The following is a 19,980-nucleotide window of genomic DNA, read 5'->3' on the forward strand; positions in this document are numbered from 1 at the left end:
AAGACAAACCCTAAAACTACTAGGTATACTAGAACTGTGGCCATATACAACTAGATATCCAATGCCTTATGAAGTAATATCATGATTATAAATGTTATAATACTGATTATTTTTCTGTGTCTTTGTGGTGAAGCATAAGTAATGCAGGCTATAAAATGTGAAGGTCATGCAAGTGCTAAGTGAGTTCAATTACAATAAATAATGATTTTACTCCTTTATTAGAATCAGAGACTCAAGAAGATAATATGAATGCAACCCAGCAAACAACTTCTCAAACTCCTACTGCACCACCAAAAAACCAAGTATTTCGTACATGTCCACGGTTTATATGCTTGGACAAAATGCTACCTTCTATACTTGTGAGTTTGTTTCATTTTGGGTTTCTAAACCTGTCCTATTTCCCATAATTTCTGGGAACCATTTTCTAAGTAAACTATTTCACCAAACTGATGAATATACAGATAACCTATTCATGAGGTCAGATTCTTTTAAAGTAGAAATAAAACCTACTGAAGTTAGAGTCTTCTAATTTAATGAAAAGTGAAAATTTGAAAAGAAATAGTATTCCCATGTTTTTCACTGATTTCAGCAAAGACCCAAACTCACCAGCTTGTTGGATGCAATGGATCTTTGGAATTGCCCAACTATCAATATTTTGAACTGTGTTAGGACTCCATATTACTCTAGAGTCTACCTTGGTGTTATTGCCTCTGGTATTACTCAATCTTATAATCAAAAATATCTATAGATTACTATCTGATATTAACAATAAATTAGATATATACATGTTTTTTGCTATACATTGATCTTTTTATACTACTGCATTCTATGAAATTGTCGCCTAATAGGCTTAGTCTATCTTAAATATGCTTCTAGATTTCCATTGGAAATATTCATTTACTGTCCAGCATCTCTTTTAGCTCTATGCCTGTGCCAGGAATTTATGCCACACGTGAACAAGTTTATCATGTTAGACACATGAGAATTACTGCCCATTCCTTAGGTATTTTAGATCAGGATAATTTTGTCATCAATAACTGTAATCATGTAATCAATTAAAATGAAAGAAAACATGGAGTAAATCTGTGTATGGTCCTCATTTTTACAGAGTGAAACCATGGTAGAACAACTGAAAATTGCTTGGGTTCTTAAATGTGACAGCATCTTTAGATAAGGATGGTTTAAAATAAGAAGTCACCAAAGAAGGAAATAAAAGTCTCAGAAGTATAGTGGAAAAGGAAAGATTTCTTTAAAACACAAATGCCAGTTTTCACAGTAGAGGTCAGGGTAGACAGGAAGCCAAATAGTGATGTGATCTCTGAAAGAGAACTATCCCAATAGTTACTTGGAATGGCATGCTCTAGAAAGAACTTCAAAAAGCAAAGAAAAAGTAAGAGAACACCATTCACCAAAATGCTTCGGTGACTAGAAGTGTGATTCAATCTGGAGGGTTGTTTAATTACCAGAAACCCTTGATGATTCAAATTGGGAAAAATGGATTAGGGAAAGAAATATATTTGGAAGCTAAAAAAGAAAAAAGTGAAATGTCCTCTTCATTTCTTTCAGTTGTAGCTATGCATCCATGATTGCCATGACTCTGGTTTACCTTCAAAGACCTATTTGTGCTTTAGCTGTTTGGATCTGTTATAATAGAAGCTTGTCCTTATCCCACACAGGATATGATATCGGTCATTGAGGAAAAAGGACCAGAATCAGAAGAAGTATTCCAATCCATTTCCGATAGATCACACTTGGTCCTGAAGGATAAGATCTATACTGAGCAACACATCAATTGGGACCAAGAATCGGTACTCACAGTAGCTTACCTTTTAAAGGTAAGGCAGTATTTTGCATCACCAACATTCAGCATCCCTCTAGAGATGCATATTCTGTCCTTGAGATAACCAGATCATGACAGTTTTCTTGAACTATGGATACATGATCTCTGAATAAGAGTCACTTTAGGTAAAAGTGTGACAAGCTCAAAGATTCATCACAAAGACACAGGTGAACACTTTATGTTGGAAGTTAACTTTCTCATACATCAGATGGGCTTTTTTGGCATTACAAATGTTCCCACTGATTTCACCTCTCTAACTATGCCACCTGAATTAATAATAGAACAAGTAATAATAGTAATAAAAGTGTGTTTTACACGATGCATGTCTTAAATCATACTTACCACAAAAACTTAAGTAACAACAGTACAAAATAGCTGTTCTACCACAGACTTGTAATGTGAGAGAATTGCATGTTGCCAATTCTATATCCAGTCCAATATCTATGTCCAGTAGATATATAAAATTGTTTTCCTTCTCTAAGAAAAAATAAAGCAGTATTTTCACTTTTTCCTGATATTGCCATCCTAACCCCATGTCAAATACTGAAGAATTAGCCTAACTTACTTCTAAGTAGGCTAATATGCTTAACTTCTCAGTGAGCAGCAGTAACTCTAGAGCAAATATCATTGTTTGATTTTTATTTGGGGCATGATCTGAGATTGCCTCTAAGTAGACTGGAGCTATGGCCCCAGACATCAAGAGAAAAGATAATGCTCTGAGAGTAGCCATGGTTAATAACGTTAGGCAATGGTAACAAATGATCCCCCCTTGGCCCTCGAGCTTGCCAAGTGCATCTGGCTCTCATTGCCAGAAACCTGGGACCACATCACAGGGAGGAAAGTGAAGATCAGTAACTGGAAGTCATGTGTATTCACAGCAATTTAAAGGTACAGGAACACCTGGGCACCTTCCATTTGTCTGAATTTCTATCCTTGATACAATGTGAAAGTTAATTGTGGCATTTCAAACAAGTTGCTGCTTACAATTAATTTAAATAGTTGAATATTTACACATTTTAATTGAATATTTACATGTTTTAAGAATGGATGTGAAACTGTGAGACATTCTCACATGTAAAACAGTGTGCTTAAGTAAGGAAGTTCACCACTATTCCAGGTGTACCCAGAGGCATACATGTATATTACAACTTTACTCTCTGTGAACTGAAAGTACAAGTTCACCTAATTATACAATCAGAATGAAGCATTTCCTGGCCCTGTCATTTTTGGATGGTTTTTTATTTTCAGAAAGAACACTTTGCTTTTTGATTGTTTTATTGTTTTTTTTAATACTTACTGTTCATTTTTTCTTCTTTTAATATTACTATTATTACTACCAATTTATTCATTCATTTATTTATTAATTTTCATCTTGAAACTGCTACACTCTACCTCTTCATCCTTTATGAGTCTCTTTCCTTCTCCTCTGAGCAGGTCAAGGTCCCCATGTGTTATCCTTGCACCCTGACAAATCAATTCTCTTCAAGGTTAGCACAACTTTTCCTACTGAGGCCAGCTGGGTGAGGGGTTTCCACAGACAGTCAACAGTTTTAGTGATAGACCCTGTTCCAAATGTTGGGGGACCCACATGGTGTCCGAGCTGCACATTTGCTACATATATGCCATATGTCACAGCGCAGCTTCTGTATGCTTTTTGGTTGGTGTTCACTTCTTGGCAGCTCTCAATGGTCCACGGTAGTTGAGTCTGTTGATCTTCTTGTGGAGTCCCTATCTTGATCGGGGCCCTGAATTCTTTCCTCAATTATTCACTAAGAGTCCATGAGCTCTATCTAATGTTTCCCTGTGGGTCTCTATCTGTTTTAGCCAGCTGCTGGGTGAAGTCTCTCAGAGAGCAGTCATGCTAGGCTACTGTCTGGATATCCCACAGAGCGGCTGACCTCCATTGAGACAGATAGAATTTCAGGCTGTGAGTTGGAAAGCATATCCCTGATTTCAGGTAGTAGGGTGGACTGAAAATCAGGAAAGGCAATCAGAATAGACAGTAGGGTTATTTCATTGATGCTGCAGTCAGAACTCTGATTCTTTGCTTCTACTCTTAGGTAAAAACACATAGGCTCCTGCCTTTAGTTTCCACTTTTATAATGCATAATGCATGGAATTATTGATATGCAGGATATGGAACCCCCAAACAGATTGTGACACACAAGTTAACAATCCCTGGTCTAACCTCCTATTTTTAAACAAAACTTTTTTCAAATACTTTCTACAATGTACATAGACCATTAATTTTCTTGTGTTTTTTTCATTATAAAAGGATTTTATTAGAAACATACAAGGAAGCTTACTTTATTCAGATTTGTATGAAAATTGGCTTAGTGTCCTTGATGAAGAATCCCTGCTTGGAAAAATTTCAACTATACGAAGGTAATGACATAGTATACACTTGGGGAAATGCCCAAAGTTAGAAGTAATGCATTTTGAGATATATGGGCTTGTCTTTATAGGATTATAAGCTGGAATGATGTCCCAAGACAAGAAGTTTCCTTTGCTAAGACATGTATAGTCACTTTATAAACAGGTGCATTTCTCACACAAGTGTGTTGTACCATGTCTGTAATCCAACCACTTGAGAGTCTTCTAAATTATAATGGTCATGGTGTGGAAGACAGCTTATGCTACGCAGTTGTGTGCAAGACAGATTAGAACATTGGTTTGAATTCCTGAGTGAGACAAGTTAAAAGAAGTATATAAGTATAATAACTGTGGGCTATTTGTATCCTAATACTATTACCATAGTATTGTAAATATTGAACATTTAAATACATATATCATTAATTAGAACGTGAAGCTATTACTAAGTTCTTCCTTCTCAACTATAACTACCTAGATAAGTCTGGGTCAGGTATAGCTTTGACTTCTTTGGGTCATTTCCCTGTATCCATAGAATGATTTCTTAAGTACCAGGACTTTGAGCTCCCATTTCTACCCAGGACTCCAGTATCTCTGCCTTATCTATAGCAGAAGCTTTTATGCCTGCATTGTGTAGGGTCACTAGTGCGCCTTCTGCTCCTTGTGTTCCAGAGTGTCACAAGAGTGCTGCATGGATTCATAGTAAGTTGGATATTAAATGTGCCCCCATGGTGGTTAGAAAGATGGTTCATTGTTTGGCAACACTTTTTTCCATACACAGAACACACAACCTGCAACAAGCTTCATTCATTCATTCTATTTCCAGAGAACCTGACACCTTCCTCTGGGTTCTGTGGGTAGCAGTAATACATGTAATACAGAAAAATGCATACATAATTTTTAAAGTTTCCCATAATTCTATAGGGGAAATTGATTTTCAGATAATATTTTAGCCAACAGTAGCAATATTTTACCTAAAATCTGTATTTTGGGGTGGGGTCATTCATTTGTTTATATTAGTGCACATGCAGAAGCTATGCATGCAGTCGATGGCATAACTATATCCAAAGTTCCATTTCTTTTTATTAGATATTTACTTTATTTACATCTCAAATATTATTCCCTTTCCTCATTTCCTCTCGGAAAACCCCCTATCCCATCTTCCAGACCCCTGCTCACCTATCTACCCACTTCCACTTTCCTGTCCTGGCATTACCCTTCAGTGGAGCAGCAAGCTTTCACAGGACCAATGTCCTCTCCTCTCATTGATTTCTGAAAAACCCATCCTCTGCTATATATGTAGCTGGAGCCATGGGTCCCTCCATATGTACTCTTTGGTTGGTGGGTTAGTTCCTTGGAGCTCTGGTTACTGGTTGGTTTATATTATTATTCCAGCCTATGGGGCTGCAAAACCCTACAGCTCTCTAGCTCCTCCATTGGGGACCCTGTGCTTAGTCCATTGGTTGGCTGTGAGCATCAACTTCTGTCTTTGTCAGGCACTGGCAGAGCCTCTCAGGAGACAGGTATATCGGGCTCCTGTCGGATAGCCCTTGTTGGCAGTCACAATAGTGACTGGGTTTGGTAAGTGTGTATGGGATGAATCCCATGTGGAGCAGTCTCTAAATGGCCTTTCCTTAAGGTTCTGCTCCACCCTTTGTGTCTAAATCTCCTCCCATGGGTATTTTGATCCCCCTTCTAAGACAAATGGAAGTATCCACACTGCGGCCTTCCTTCTTCTTGGCCTTCATGTGGTCTGTGAATTGTGTCTTGGGTATTCTGAGCGTTTTGGTTGATATTCACTCATCAATGAGTGCATAAGATGTGTTTGTTTTTCGTTTGTTTGATTGGTTGGTTTTGGGTTACCTCACTCAGGATATTTTCTAGTTCTACCCATTTGCCTAAGAATTTCATGAATTCATTGATTTTAATAGCTGAGCAGTACTCCATCTTATAAATGTACATTTTCTGTACCTATACCTCTGTTGAGGGACATGTGGGTTCTTTCCAGCTTCTGCCTACTATAAATAAGGCTACTATGAGCATAGTGGAGCATGTGGCCTTATTGTCTGTTGGAGCTTCTTCAGGATATAAGCCAAGGAGTGGTATAGCTAGGTCCGCTGGTAGCACTATGTCCAATTTTCTGAGGAATCAACAACCCGATATCCAGAGTGGTTTTACCAACTTGCAATCCCACCAGCAATGTAGGAGTGTTCCTCTTTCTCCACATCCTCACCAGCATCTGCTGTCCCCCAAGTTTTTGGTCCTGGCAATTTTAACTGGAATGAGGTGGAATTTCAGGGTTATTTTGATTTGCATTTCCCTAATGATTAAGGATGTTGACAATGCAGCATTACTTGTCAGACAATCAACAGTAAAATTTTCCTTTGTCTATATAGTATTCTACTGAAGATGCCACAAGCAAATTACATTGTTCTTAAACAGCTCATTCGTGTGCTATTAAAAATTAAAACTTCTGCCAAGAATACTCTAGACAGCTTCATCTTATCTATACGTATAGCTCCACATGTGTTATGGGATCAGACTTGTGTGAACTCATTATTTGGAAGTGACATTCCAAAAAAGGTAAGAGGATCTGATTTTTCCCTTTGAGAACAAAGTAGTCATTGTGATCAAGAAATTGGGAGTACCTCAGAAAGGTCAGCGATGATAAAGGAAACCCTAAGATTGCATTATTCTGGAGTGGGAGATACATTGATCTATTTCAGGAAACATTGGGAAGGGAGATTGTTAATATAGTTTGAAGGAAGTGAATCATTTGTTTTTTGTTCTTTCTTTCCTTTTTACTTTTTTTTCAGATATTGATCTTAGATATTAATGTTTTACCCAATAATATGCTGCATGTATAATGGTAGTTCAAGAAGACTACAGTAAAGTTGAAAAAAATCCCTATTACCTAGTGTTTCACTTGTTTGATTATTTACTATTACAGCTGTACTTTGGAGCACATGATAGTTGTTCTTTATCATTGTGAGACTATTAAAATTATGAATTACCCTAACTGCACTACTGGTCATAAAAAAGAACATTGCATACAATTTTATATATAGATATAGATATAGATATAGATATAGATATAGATATAGATATAGATATAGATATAGATATAGATATAGATATAGATATACACAGACATATATACATATACATATATATATGCATATGTATACAGACATATATACATATAGATATATGTATACATATATATATATACATACAATATGTAATATAATGAATAATGATGAACATATACTCTATCTTATATAATATAGTTTCTAATATTTTAGCACTAACTTCTACTTATATAAAATAGAAGTATATGTTTGCATTATTTTGGGTACATTTTTAGGTACCTTAATATTTTGCTTCATTTATCTCTTCCTTTTCCTAAAAAGCTATATGCATTTATATTTTTCATCACTTTAATTATTTAGTTTTAATTCTGATTGCAGTACACTACTCTAGGTCTCATCCTCACGACCCCTCTTCCCTCAGTTTAATTTTAATTTAAAATTTTATTTATGTTTTAATTTTTTTAAAGTTTGGGGGAAGTTACCAGGGGAGAGTGTAGATATGGATGGACTAGAAAATGAGTGTTACTGGGTTGCATGATGAGAAATTCACAGAGAATCAACAAAGGACTTACCAATGAATGAAGTCATGGTGGTATTACTCACCATGGAGTAGAGTAGACCAATGAAAAGCTCCTTCAATTTAGAAAGTATCTTAATTTGCTACTATTATGATAAAACACTGAGGAAAATTCTGGAGGACAGGTTACACTTCACAATATACTTCTAGTTACCAGTTAACTACTGAAAATGTCAGGGCAAAACCAAAGCGAGGCAGGAAGCTGGAGGCAAGAACTGATGCACAAGCTGTGTAAGAGTGCTTGCTGCCTCTTTTCCTGCACCTCCTATCTCTCTTTGTCTCAGTAATAGCTCCTGGGTGGCACCATCCTGGAGTTCTGGGACCTATAAATTCCATTGTTAATCAAGAAAATATTCCACAGACTTTTCTACACAATGGGCCAATCTGTTGTCTCAGTTTCTCAACATAGATCCCTGTTCTCACCAAATTCTTCATTAGTCCTTTTTCTATTGCTTTAGTAAAACACCAGGACCAAGGCAACTCATAGAAGTAAATGTTTATTTGGGACTTAGAGATTTAGAGACATTACCATCCTTCAAATTCATGACAGAGGAGCATGGCTGCAGGAAGGTAGGGCAACCAAACAGGAAGCAGAGACCTGGTGGCTCTCATCTTAGGCAGCAAACGTGAAGCATAGAGAGTACACTCCAAATGGCACCTGACTTCTGTGACCTTACATTCTAACCTATGACATACTTCCTCCAGAGATGTCAAGTCACTAAACCACTCAAAAGATTTCACAAAGATGGTACCATAAATTGAGATGCCTGGAATTAGACAGGCATCACATTCAAAATATCACAATGAAACTCCACCTCTTCCCCATTCCCCTGCATAAAATCACTAATTCAAGAAATCTTTGAAGTCAGTACTGTGATTCACTCACAGTTATTCTGGCAGCATATCAGTTCTGAAATGTTACATTGCTTTAGTAGTTCCCCTATTCTTTGAAGTATGTATGAAATTTTAACATGATAAAGTAAGTTGCGAAGAACTTAAGCATCTCCATTTCAGACAGAGACTTAATTTCACAGGTTCATATCTGCTCAAAGTAACTGATATTTTCCTTTTCATTTTGGAATTCATTTTTTATCGATTTCAATTTCGTAAACTATGTAAAATTACAGAAGATCTTGTTTTTTTTTCCTTGTGTTACAGATCTCTGTTATACAAATCATGATTGATAACTTTGCAGATATATTTGGAGAAGATGACCCTATAATTTGTGACAACAGTCAGAAGAGGTCAGATGACATAAAGACTACAGTAAATACTGCTGGTAAGTCAAAAGCTTTGAAATACTGATGAATTAAAGGTTTCATCTGCTTCTTCTCAAGCAGAAGTTCCTAGAGATTAAGAGAAATTAGTCATTAAACAGATGGAAGGATGATATTCTCTGATTTCATAAATTTGTAAATATCAAAGCCCTATTGTAGCCTATTATATTAAAACGTGGGAAAAGATTTTTAAACAATACTTTCATTAAATTATATATTAATATGTGTATATATACATAGGTATGCATAAAGACACACATACACACACACACTCACACACACACACACTCGCACACACACATATATTCTTTCATACATGCATGTAGGACAGAGGAACTCCTTACTTAGACCCTGTACAAATTCCAGCATATTACCTGTTATATTTCTCACCTTTCTTCCCATGGTCCATAAGTCATGTAGGATATCTTGGATATGAAATTATTTTTAAAAAGTTCACTTAGAAACAATTATTCAATTTAAAAATTCATTACACATACTCCCAAGAGTGAACAATGTGCCAACAAGCTTTGCTATTCTTGGACAGAAACACTGATGTTTAATTTCATTTGATTCATAATCTTGCCAAATGCTTAGCATTTGGTATCAATATGAAGTTGCACAGGATCCACTACAACACCTATGTGAGGAATCTTAACAAATAACACATTCAGGAGCAGATATATTGTTAACTCAAGAAGCTTTTGTGTACAGTTCAGAAAATATACTGAAAACTAGTCTGATCTGAAGTGGGGTGAATCTATCATCAGAGAATGTTTTTCTAACTAAGACATTTCTTGACTTCATTTAGCAGGGGACAACGAAACAACTGCAACATATGACTTTCCACAAAGGAAACTTCCTCATGACTAAAGAAGGTTCCTGTCATTCTATTTCAATAAAAGAAACAACTTCAATTATACATTTACCCATATTATTTATTACAAATAGATTCACTCACTATTTATTTCAAGTTATGTATTACATATTCTTATCTATTATAATAAATTGAATTAAATTGTTATTGCTTAGACTCGAATATGCCTGATTCATGACTCTCCATAGTATTTGTAAAATGGCATTTCCAGTACTCTCCTCCACCTCTCTTACTCAGGCACCTATATTCATGCAACAGATCCACTAGAATCACTTTATTAATTTTTTCTTCCAAACTACAATCAAAACAGCATTTTAAGTCCTGCACAATAATTTTGTTAATAGTAATTATTGTCCTATTTCTGTGAAAATGTACTCTACTAAATTATTTACATTAGGAAAATAGCTCATTTTTTTGAGGGCTCAAGATATCAACATACAGCAGTTCTAATGTCAGGAGGTTGTAGCTAGTGAAGTCGTTCACCTAATTCAGAAGCAGAGGACAATAAATGTTAATATTCAGTAAGTTTTTTCTTTTTAAACATCCCAGGAACCATGAAAGGAATAGTAGAACCTAGTTATACTATTGGTTTGGCCACCAGTTACTTAAGCATAGACAGAATCTAAGGACCATAAATACACCCTCAGTGTCATGTCCAGAATCTTTTTTCAGAGAGAATTCTAAATAGAATTCCATTAATGATCAGCATTAATCATCACACATGATAAGATTAAAGGTGAATCATGGCTTCAAAAAACATAGGAATGGTCAAAGGTTTTAGTGATCAGAGAAATGAGCAGAGTCTGAAGTAAAGGCCACCCAGAGACTGCCTTACCTGGGGATTCATCCTACAAACAGTCACCAAACCCCGACACTACAACAAGAAGCATGTACCAAAAGGAGCATGCCATGGCTGTCTCCAGATGGGCCCTGACAGAGCTCTATAAATACAGAGGCAGAAACTAGCAACCAACTATTGGACTGGGCTTGGGGTCACCAGTGGGAGGATCTGGAGGGTAGTCCGGAGTACCTGAAGGGGTTACAGCCCCATGGGAATAAGAATGACTTCAGACACTCAGACACCCCAAGACTCCCAGGGACTGAACCATCAGGATCAGTGGGAGGAGTGGTCTTTGGTCAGGTAAAGGCTCAATAGAGGCCCCAACAAAAGGAAACCGACTGGGGTGGGGGTGGGGGTGAGGTGGGAATGTGTCAGGTAGAGGGACATACACATGGAGGCAAGTGATGGGAGGAGGGGTAGGGAATCTTTGGGGAGGAGGGCTTTCAGGAGGGGGGAAATTGGGAAAGGTTTTACCATTGGCAACGTAAATGAAGATACTCAATAGAAAAATAGATATTGAGAGAAAACAAAAACCAACAAAACAACAACAACAAAATGACCCCAGGATCCCACTTTACACCAATCAGATTGACTACATTCAAAAACCTCAGATGACAACCAGTGTTGTTGAGGATATGTAGAAAGAGGAACACTCCGCCATTGCTGGTGGAGTTGCAACCTGTTACAACCATTCTGGAAATCATTCTGGTGTTTATTTTGAAAAATGGAAATAGATCTACCTGATGACCTAGCAATACCACTCTTGAGAATATACCCAAATGATGCCCACCATGCCACAGAGGTGCCACGTGTTCCACTACGTTCATAGCAACCTTGTGCTGCTAGGTATCTTAGATACCTAGAAGCTGGAAACAACCCAGATGTCCCACAACAAATCGATACAGAAAATGTTCATTTACACAATGGAATACTACTCAGCTGTTAAGCATGAGGACATCCTGAATTTTTCAAGCAAATGGAAGGAATTAGAAAATATCCTGAGTAAGGTATTCGGACACAAAAGGACACACTAATATTCTCACTAATAAGCGGATATTAGCCAAAAAATGCATAATACCCAACATACAGTCCACAGACCTCAAAAAAGGTCAACAAGCTGAAGTGCACAAGTGAGGGCAACTCAGTCCCACTTGGGAGGGAGAAGAAAGCAATCACAAGTGGGGAAGAAGGGTGGGACCTGGGAAGGAAAGTGGACAGTGGTCAGGGGAGTCATGGGAGAGGGGAACCTGATCTAGGATGGGGAGAAGGAAAAGGACTGAAGCCCTGAGGGCCAGCACAAAGAATGTAAACAAGCAACCTTGGAAAGTAGAAGGTTAGGGGAAGGACCCTCCAGAATGTACCAGAGTCCTGGGAGGTGAGCAACTATCAGGCACTAAAGGGAGCAACCTTAGATGCCTGACAGTGGGGAGAGGGAACATAGCCCACCTCCAGCAGGAAGAAAGATAGGGCATCAAATGAGGGAGGGGCATCCCACAGTCACAACTCTGATCTGTAATTGTTCCTCTCTGAAACAACTGCAGAGATAGAAATGGAAAGGAGCCTGAGGAAAAGAGCCAGAGATAGGCCCAAAGTGAGGTCTAGCTCAAGCGGAGGCTCTAAGGTCTGACACTATTACTGAGGCTATGGAGAGTTCACAATAAGGGACCTATCATGACTGCCCTCTGAATGATCCAACAAGCAGCTGAAAGAGTCAGATACAGACATTTGCACCCAACTAATGGACAGAAGCACCTGACTCCTGTTGTTGAATTAGGGAAGGATGAAAGCAGCTAAGGAAGGAGACCCAGTAGGACGACCAGCACTCTCAATCTGGACCTCTCAGATCTCTCAAACACTGAACCACCAAATAGGCAGCATACACCAGCTGACATGAGGCCCCCAACACACTTACAAAAGAAACCTCCAGGTCTGTATTCATTCAGAGATGATGCACCTAACCCTCAAGAGACTCTAGGGCCCAGGGAGTTTAGAGGTCAGGTGGGCTGGAGGATGAGGACATCCATGTGGAGACAGCAGGGTGGGGAGGAGATATGGGATGTGGAAAGTTCTGAGAGTGGATGAGATGGGGGGATAAAATATTAAGTTTTAAAAAATACATAAATAAATGTATAAATTATTTAGAATGCTACAGAAGGAATTGAGCTGATCTAGTAAATTAGTGTGATAAATTTTCAAGTCTACAGCCTCACTACTTCCATAAATCTGACTTAAATTTCTAGCCCCAGCCATGGGAGGTTGAGTGCCTTTTGCCAAAGAAATCTTACAGCAATATGTCTAAATTCAACTGATTCTAGCGGTTTATGACTTAGCAACGTCTACGTTGAAAATGAGTTTCTATGGTACATAAAATATTAGACATGTTGACGTGTTAGGGAAGCAGTTGACAGGAGTATTCTGCTTCTAACACCTATGAAGTGTGACAATAACCCGTACAGCCACATATCAGAATAGATGCAGTAAGTGTACTTACATGTCAGTAGTATTCAAGAAGTTTTTTTTGTAAGTGTAATTTAATTAATTTTTTGATATATTTTTTGTTTACATTTCAAATTATTTCCCCTTTCCTGGATCTCCCCTCTCAAAAAGTCCCATAAGCCCTCTTCCCGCCCCTTGTTACCTCATGAACCCCTTCCTGCTCCCCTTTCCTGGTATTCCCCTAAACTGCTGCACTGAGCCTTTCTAGGACTAGGGGCCTCTCCTTCCTTCTTCTTGGGCATCATTTGATATGTGAATCGTTTCTTGGGTATTCTGATCTTCTAGGCTAATAGCCGCTTATCAGCGAGTTCATACCACTGTGAGGTCAAGAACCTTTGATTGGACTTAAGTTTATTTTCTTTACCTCACAATTGAACAGTTTTGGGTCTTTCATTGGTTTCTCTGAAAAAAAATTTTAGTCTGTAGACTCTAAGAAGCCCGTTCTTTTCTACACTTGATCTTAGCCAAAAGGCCGAGAAGCAATAAACCTGTTCTTTTCTACTGAGATAAAGAAATGGACTGAGCCCAGATGTGAGAGAAGGTGTGCATGTGTGGGGGGGGAGGGGAGGCGTGCGTGCATGTGGGCGTGTCGGGTGGGGAGGAGCTGAGGAGTAGAGGGAGGGAAAACTATCAGAACATGTTGTATTACAAAAGAATCTACTTAATAAAAAGCAGGAGGAAGAAAATATTCATCAGAAAAAAAGGAATAAAAAGACCTAATTATTAAACCTCAAACTTTAATAGCAAGAAAATAAAATAGAATCATATTTTATACTTATTTTTTCTGTTTTTATAGTGAAGATGTAGAGGATAGAATGAATTCATTTAAGGAATGTATTTTATCCTTGACTATGATTCTGAACTAAGCATCATTGTGATGAGAAGTATAATATACTAATCTACAATACTGACTGACTTTCCTGTAGATGAAGCTTTCTGACTCTGTTCAGTAAAGCATATTTATTTTTAAAGTGTCCTGTGATTTTTGCATGTTGGTCTCTACGGTTCATAGGGTTAATGAAGCTGAATTTTCACATATACCTTTGATAGGTTAAAAAAGAATAATGTATTGAGAATATTTGAGAATGAGTATAAATTTCAAAATGTTTTGTAGAAAATTACTTCTCTTCTTGGATAGATATTATTACTGATATCTATCTGTCTATCATTTCATCTATCTATTTAGCTATTAACATATACTTTTCTGAGAATCTGTTATTTAATAAAAATGCCTATGGTTTGTAATAAGGATACATGCTCTACTATGTTCATAGCAGCCCTATTTATAATTGCCAGATGCTGGAAAGAACCCAGGTATCCCTCAACAGAAGAGTGGATACAAAAAATGTGGTATATCTACACAATGGAGTACTATTCAGCCATTAGAAACAATGAATTCATGAAATTCTTAGGCAAATGGATGGAGCTAGAGAACATCATACTAAGTGAGGTAACCCAGACTCAAAAGGTGAATCATGGTATGCACTCACTAATAAGTGGTTATTAACCTAGAAAACTGGAATACCCAAAACATAATCCACACATCAAATGAGATACAAGAAGAAAGCAGGAGTGGTCCCTGGTTCTGGAAAGACTCAGTGAAACAGTATTTGGCAAAACCAGAACGGGGAACTGGGAAGGGGTGGGAGGGAGGACAGGGGAAGAGAAGGGGGCTTACGGGACTTTCGGGGAGTGGGGGGGGGCTAGAAAAGGGGAAATCATTTGAAATGTAAATAAATTATATCAAATAAAAAAAAAAGACAAAAAAAAAATGCCTATGGTTCAACAATTATTAAACTACATGATTTTAAAACCAAAAGACTGAAGAAGATGAAATGCACTTGTCACTTTGTCAGTTATAGCATAAGCTCTTGAATCTTGACTTCACAATGGCCTGTCACCCTGCCTGCTAATGAATCCTCAGACTTCAGTGGTTGGTTTACCAACTGCAGTCTTCAGTTTGTTATATAGTGCCTAGAAGGAAAGCGATAATTTCATATCCATTGATTTGCTCTCAATTCCAGGCTCCACTGTAAAGGTATGTATATAGAAAGCAATTGTTAGCATAGCACAGGAGATGGAGAGGTTTGGAGAGGTGCAGGAATCTAGGTGGAGACTTTAAAATGTACAAGAATTTTTACTTTCCAGAATCAATGTTGATATCCTCATAGGAGCCACAGGAAAGACACACGGAACTGTCACCTGTGTCTGGACAAGATCAACTTCATGACTAATCTTTGAATGCTGGAGTGTTTGCTTGTTTGTACATGTGATTGTTTTTCTGCATTGAGAGTTATCTAGCTTATTATAATAGTTTTGACAGCTCAGCTGAACATCAGGATCATGAAAGCAGAGGTCTTTGGCTTGAGTTGTGGAGATTCATGCAACTACACTTTCAAATGCTAATATACTCCACCTACTCATTTCTAAGTTTTCACCATTCAAGACAGTTTGGGGAACGGACAAACATACGAAAAAGAAATTTCTGAAGGAAACTGACATATAGGACAATATAGGAAAGGCCAGGGTGTTCACAGGTATGAAAAGAAGTCTAGAATTTTTAATGATGTTTAATTTTTTAATTTCTTACTAAGTTTCCCATTAGCATATCATTTATGTTCAAAGTTACAATTAGTTTTTAATATCACATTCTTCCTTATTTTGAATTTCATACATGTATACAGTGTATTAAATCATCAGTATAAATGCTGCTATAATATTCCTCAGATCTTCTCTTTCAACATTATTTACTGTTTTTTTACTATCATAAACCTTTTAAAATTTAACATGAACATTGGTCTGATAACTTATCCACTGAGTACTTGTTCTGTTAGGTGGAGACCTGTACAAGGAGTATCTTATTTTTTCAACTATATGGAAACCCTTGTGAAGAAAGACATTGGAGGAATACATCAAAACTTGCTGTGCCAAAGCAACATAGAACTCACAAGTGGCAGGAAAAGGAATGAGAGACATCAATCTTTATTTAATGATGCATTGGTTGTGTCTAGTAATCTGTTATTCTGTGCAACATGTATTCCTTACTATGAGAGGCTACACTTTAATTAGGCATTTTGTACAAAACTAAAATATTCTTTTCTTTTTTTTTTTAAGTTTATACTTACTTCATTACTTACTGATTGTAACTTTCTTTTCCTCTACTGTGTTTGGGGTTTGGCAGACACTCCCCTTTACATTTCTCAACTCATTTTGAGAAAAGTTTCAAACACATTTAAAAAAAATGAATTATTTATGGTGCCATCCTTCTAGTTGAATTTGGGAACGAATAACAACTTGAAAAGGAGGCAGATTCTGCTTATTCTCTTTTGTTGTAGATGTTAACTAGATATATTCTTTATTTATATTTCAAATATTATCTTCTTTCCTGCCCCCCACCCCTGTGAAAATCCCATGAGCTATCTCAGCTCTCCCTGTTCCCCAATCAAACCCCTCCTGCTTCCTTGTCCTGGTATTCCGCTACACTGCAGCACAGAACATTTATGGGCCTGTCCTCCCTTTGATGTCCAACAAGGCCATCCTCTGCTGCCTATGCTTCTGGAGTCATGGGTAACTTCATGTGTACTCATTGGTTGATGGTTTTGTCCCTGGGAGCTCTGGGAGTGCTGGGTGGTTAAGAATTAGTCTGGGAAGAATAATGATTTTGGCTGACCAGATGCCCCAGGGTTCCCAGGGACTGAGCCATCAACCACAGGTTACACATGGTTCCAGCCAAAAGAGTGGCAGAGGAATGCCTTGTTGGGCTTCAGTAGGAGGACAGGTCTCTGGTCCTATAAATGCCCAATAGATGCCCCAGCATGGGAAAATCGAGGGGGGAGGGTAGGTGGTAGTGTGTTGGGTGGGGGACATATTCTTGGAGGCAGGGGCTGGGAGGATGGGTTGGGGTATTTCGGGGAGGGGAGGAAACTGGGAAAGGGTATAACATTTGAAATGTAAATGAGGAATATATTCAATAAAAAGTGCAAAAAAATTCCAAAAAAAAAAAAAAAAAACCAATACAAAAAGAAAAGGAGGCAGATGTGCCATATCCCATTCCCTGCTCTCCCTTGTCCCTGTGTGTGTATGTGTGTGTCTGTGTCTGTGTGTATGTGTGTGTTGGCTTGTTCCAATTCAATTATAATTATATTTCTATTTATTTTATTTATTTGCCCTTTCTTTCTCCCTTTCCTTCCTTCTTTCTCTCTTTCATTCTTTTATTCTTTCTTTTGTTCTTTCTTTCTTTTTTCTTTTTTTTTCATTTATTTATTTACATTGCAAATGATTTCCCCTTTTCTGGGTCCCCACTCCCCGCAAGTCCCATAAGCCCTCTTCTGTCCCCCTATTCTTCCATCTACCCCTTCCCACTTCCCTGTTCTGGAATTCCCCTATACTCTTGCACTGAGTCTTTCCAGAACCAGGGCTCACTCCTCCATTCTTTTTGGACATCATTTAATTTGTGGATTATGTCCTGGGTATTCAAAGTTTCTAGGCTAATATCCACTTATCAGTGAGTGCATACCATGATTGATCTTTTGAGACTGGGTTACCTCACTTAGTATGATGTTCTCCAGCTCCATCCATTTGTCTAAGAATTTCATGAATTCATTGTTTCTAATTGCTGAATAGTACTCCATTGTGTAAATATACCACATTTTTTGTATCCATTCCTCCGTTGAAGGACATCTAGGTTCTTTCCAGCGTCTGGCTACTACAAATAGGGCTGCTATGAACATAGTGGAGCATGTGTCCTTATTGCATGCTGAAGAATCCTCTGGATATATGCCCAGTAGTGGTTTTGTCATGGTTTCTCCATCTACAGTGATTGAGAGTTTCGCTGGGTATTGTAATCTTGGCTGGCATTTTTCTTCTCTTAGAGTCTGCATGAGATCTGCCCAGGATCTTCTAGCTTTCATGGTCTCTGGTGAGAAATCTGGTGTAATTCTGATAGGTCTTCCTTTATATGTTACTTGCCCTTTTTCTCTTACTGCCCTAAGTATTCTTTCTTTCTTTAGTACATTTGGAGTTTTGATTATTATGTGACGGGAGCTATTTCTGTTCTGGTCCAGTCTGTTTGGAGTTCTGTAGGCTTCTTGTATATTCATGGGCATCTCTCTCTTTAGGTTAGAGAAGTTTTCTTCCATAATATTGTTGAAGATATTTGCTGGCCCTTTAAATTGTAGATCTTCACACTCATCAATACCTATGATCCTTTATTTGGCTTTCTCATTGTGTCCTGGATTTCCTGGATATTTTGGGTTACAAGCTTTTTGCATTTTGCATTTTCTTTAACTGTTGAGTCCATGATTTCTATGGTATCTTCGGCATCTGAGATTCTTTCTTCTATCTCTTGTATTCTGTTGTTGATATTTGCATCTATGGTCCCTGATTTCTTCCCAAGGTTTTCTATCTCCAAAGTTGTCTCCCTTTGTGCTTTCTTAGTTGTTTCTACTTCTGTTTTTAGATCCTGAAAATTTTTGCTCAGTTCTGTCATTTGCTTGTTTGTGTTTTCCTCTAATTCTTTAAGCGATTTTTGTGTTTCCTCTTTCATGACCTCTGACTGTTGATCAAGGTTCTCCTGTATTTCTTTAAGTGATTTTTGCGTTTCTTCCGTATTGGCTTTTGTATTCTCCTGAATTTCTTTCAGTGATTTTTGTGTTTCCCTTGTAAGGGCTTCTAATTTTTGATCCATTTTCTCCTGAATTTCTTTAAGTATGTTCTTCATGTGTTCCTGCACTAGCATCATGACTAGTGATTTTAAATCCAAATCTTGTTTTTCTGGTGTGTTGGGGTATCCAGGACTTGCTAATGTTGGAGAATTGGGTTCAGATGCTGCCATAATGCCTTGGTTTCTGTTAGTAATGTTCCTACGTTTGCCTTTAGCCATCTGGTCTCCCAGGAGTTAGATGGTCTTATTGTCACTGGCTGGAGCTTCAACCTACTGTGGATCTTTAAGGTTATTTCTGCAACACTGGGTGACTGGGTTTCTTCTGGCACAGATTACTGATATGCTGGCTTCCTCTTTTGTGCCTTTGGAGCCCTTCTCAATCTTGGCTCAAGCAATGCTATACTTAGGTTGTCAAGGTCAACCAGGTGTTCTCTGTCTGCTCTATTATGGAGGGAAGAAGTTGTGGTGGGGGTCACTCCCTCTGTTGATTCTCACATAGGACCCAGGTCCTACGATGGACTGGCTTGCAGATGAACCACCTATGTGCTCAGTTCCTGAGTGGAGGCAGACCCCTGGTGGTTTGCACCACCAGAAATCTAAAGCTCAGGGTGTTACAGTACCTAGTGATCCTTTTGTGTCCCTGCAGACAGCAAATATGGCAGTGGGGCTTCTCTCCTTCCACAGCTTCCTGGGCAGGACACGGGCCCCGAGCCCGGCGGGCTGGCAGACAAAAGCAGCCTATGTGCTCAGTTCCTGAGTGGAGGCAGACCCCTGGCAGTTTGCACCACCAGAAATCTAAGGCTCAGGATGTTACAGTACCTAGTGATCCATTTGTGTCCCTGCAGACAGCATATATGGCTGCGGGGCTTCTCTCCTTCCACAGCTTCCTGAGCCCGGTGGGCTGGCAGACAAAAGCCGCCTATGTGCTCAGTTCCTGAGTGCAGGCAGACC

At 38.3% G+C, this 19,980-nt stretch overlaps 1 protein-coding gene and 1 pseudogene across 17 annotated transcripts in view; one reads left to right on the forward strand and one right to left on the reverse strand.

The window, feature by feature from the left end:
• Positions 1-19,980, forward strand: part of LOC127683526 (rho GTPase-activating protein 20-like) — a 626,457-nt gene that overhangs the window by 207,877 nt on the left and 398,600 nt on the right. For 2 of the 17 annotated variants that reach the window (XM_052180829.1, XM_052180835.1), the window contains exon 9: positions 223-359. The exons of 13 other annotated variants lie outside the window; for them this stretch is intronic. In XM_052180829.1, coding sequence (XP_052036789.1) covers positions 223-359 — 137 coding nt within the window. Of the gene's footprint in view, positions 1-222; positions 360-1,676; positions 1,836-4,115; positions 4,226-19,980 lie in introns of all 17 variants that reach the window. 2 more of the 17 variants (XM_052180830.1, XM_052180836.1) reach the window with 2 other exon arrangements.
• Positions 13,760-13,851, reverse strand: LOC127683987 (uncharacterized; annotated as a pseudogene).

Source organism: Apodemus sylvaticus, chromosome 4, assembly GCF_947179515.1.
Source record: "Apodemus sylvaticus chromosome 4, mApoSyl1.1, whole genome shotgun sequence".
Lineage (NCBI taxonomy): Eukaryota > Metazoa > Chordata > Mammalia > Rodentia > Muridae > Apodemus > Apodemus sylvaticus.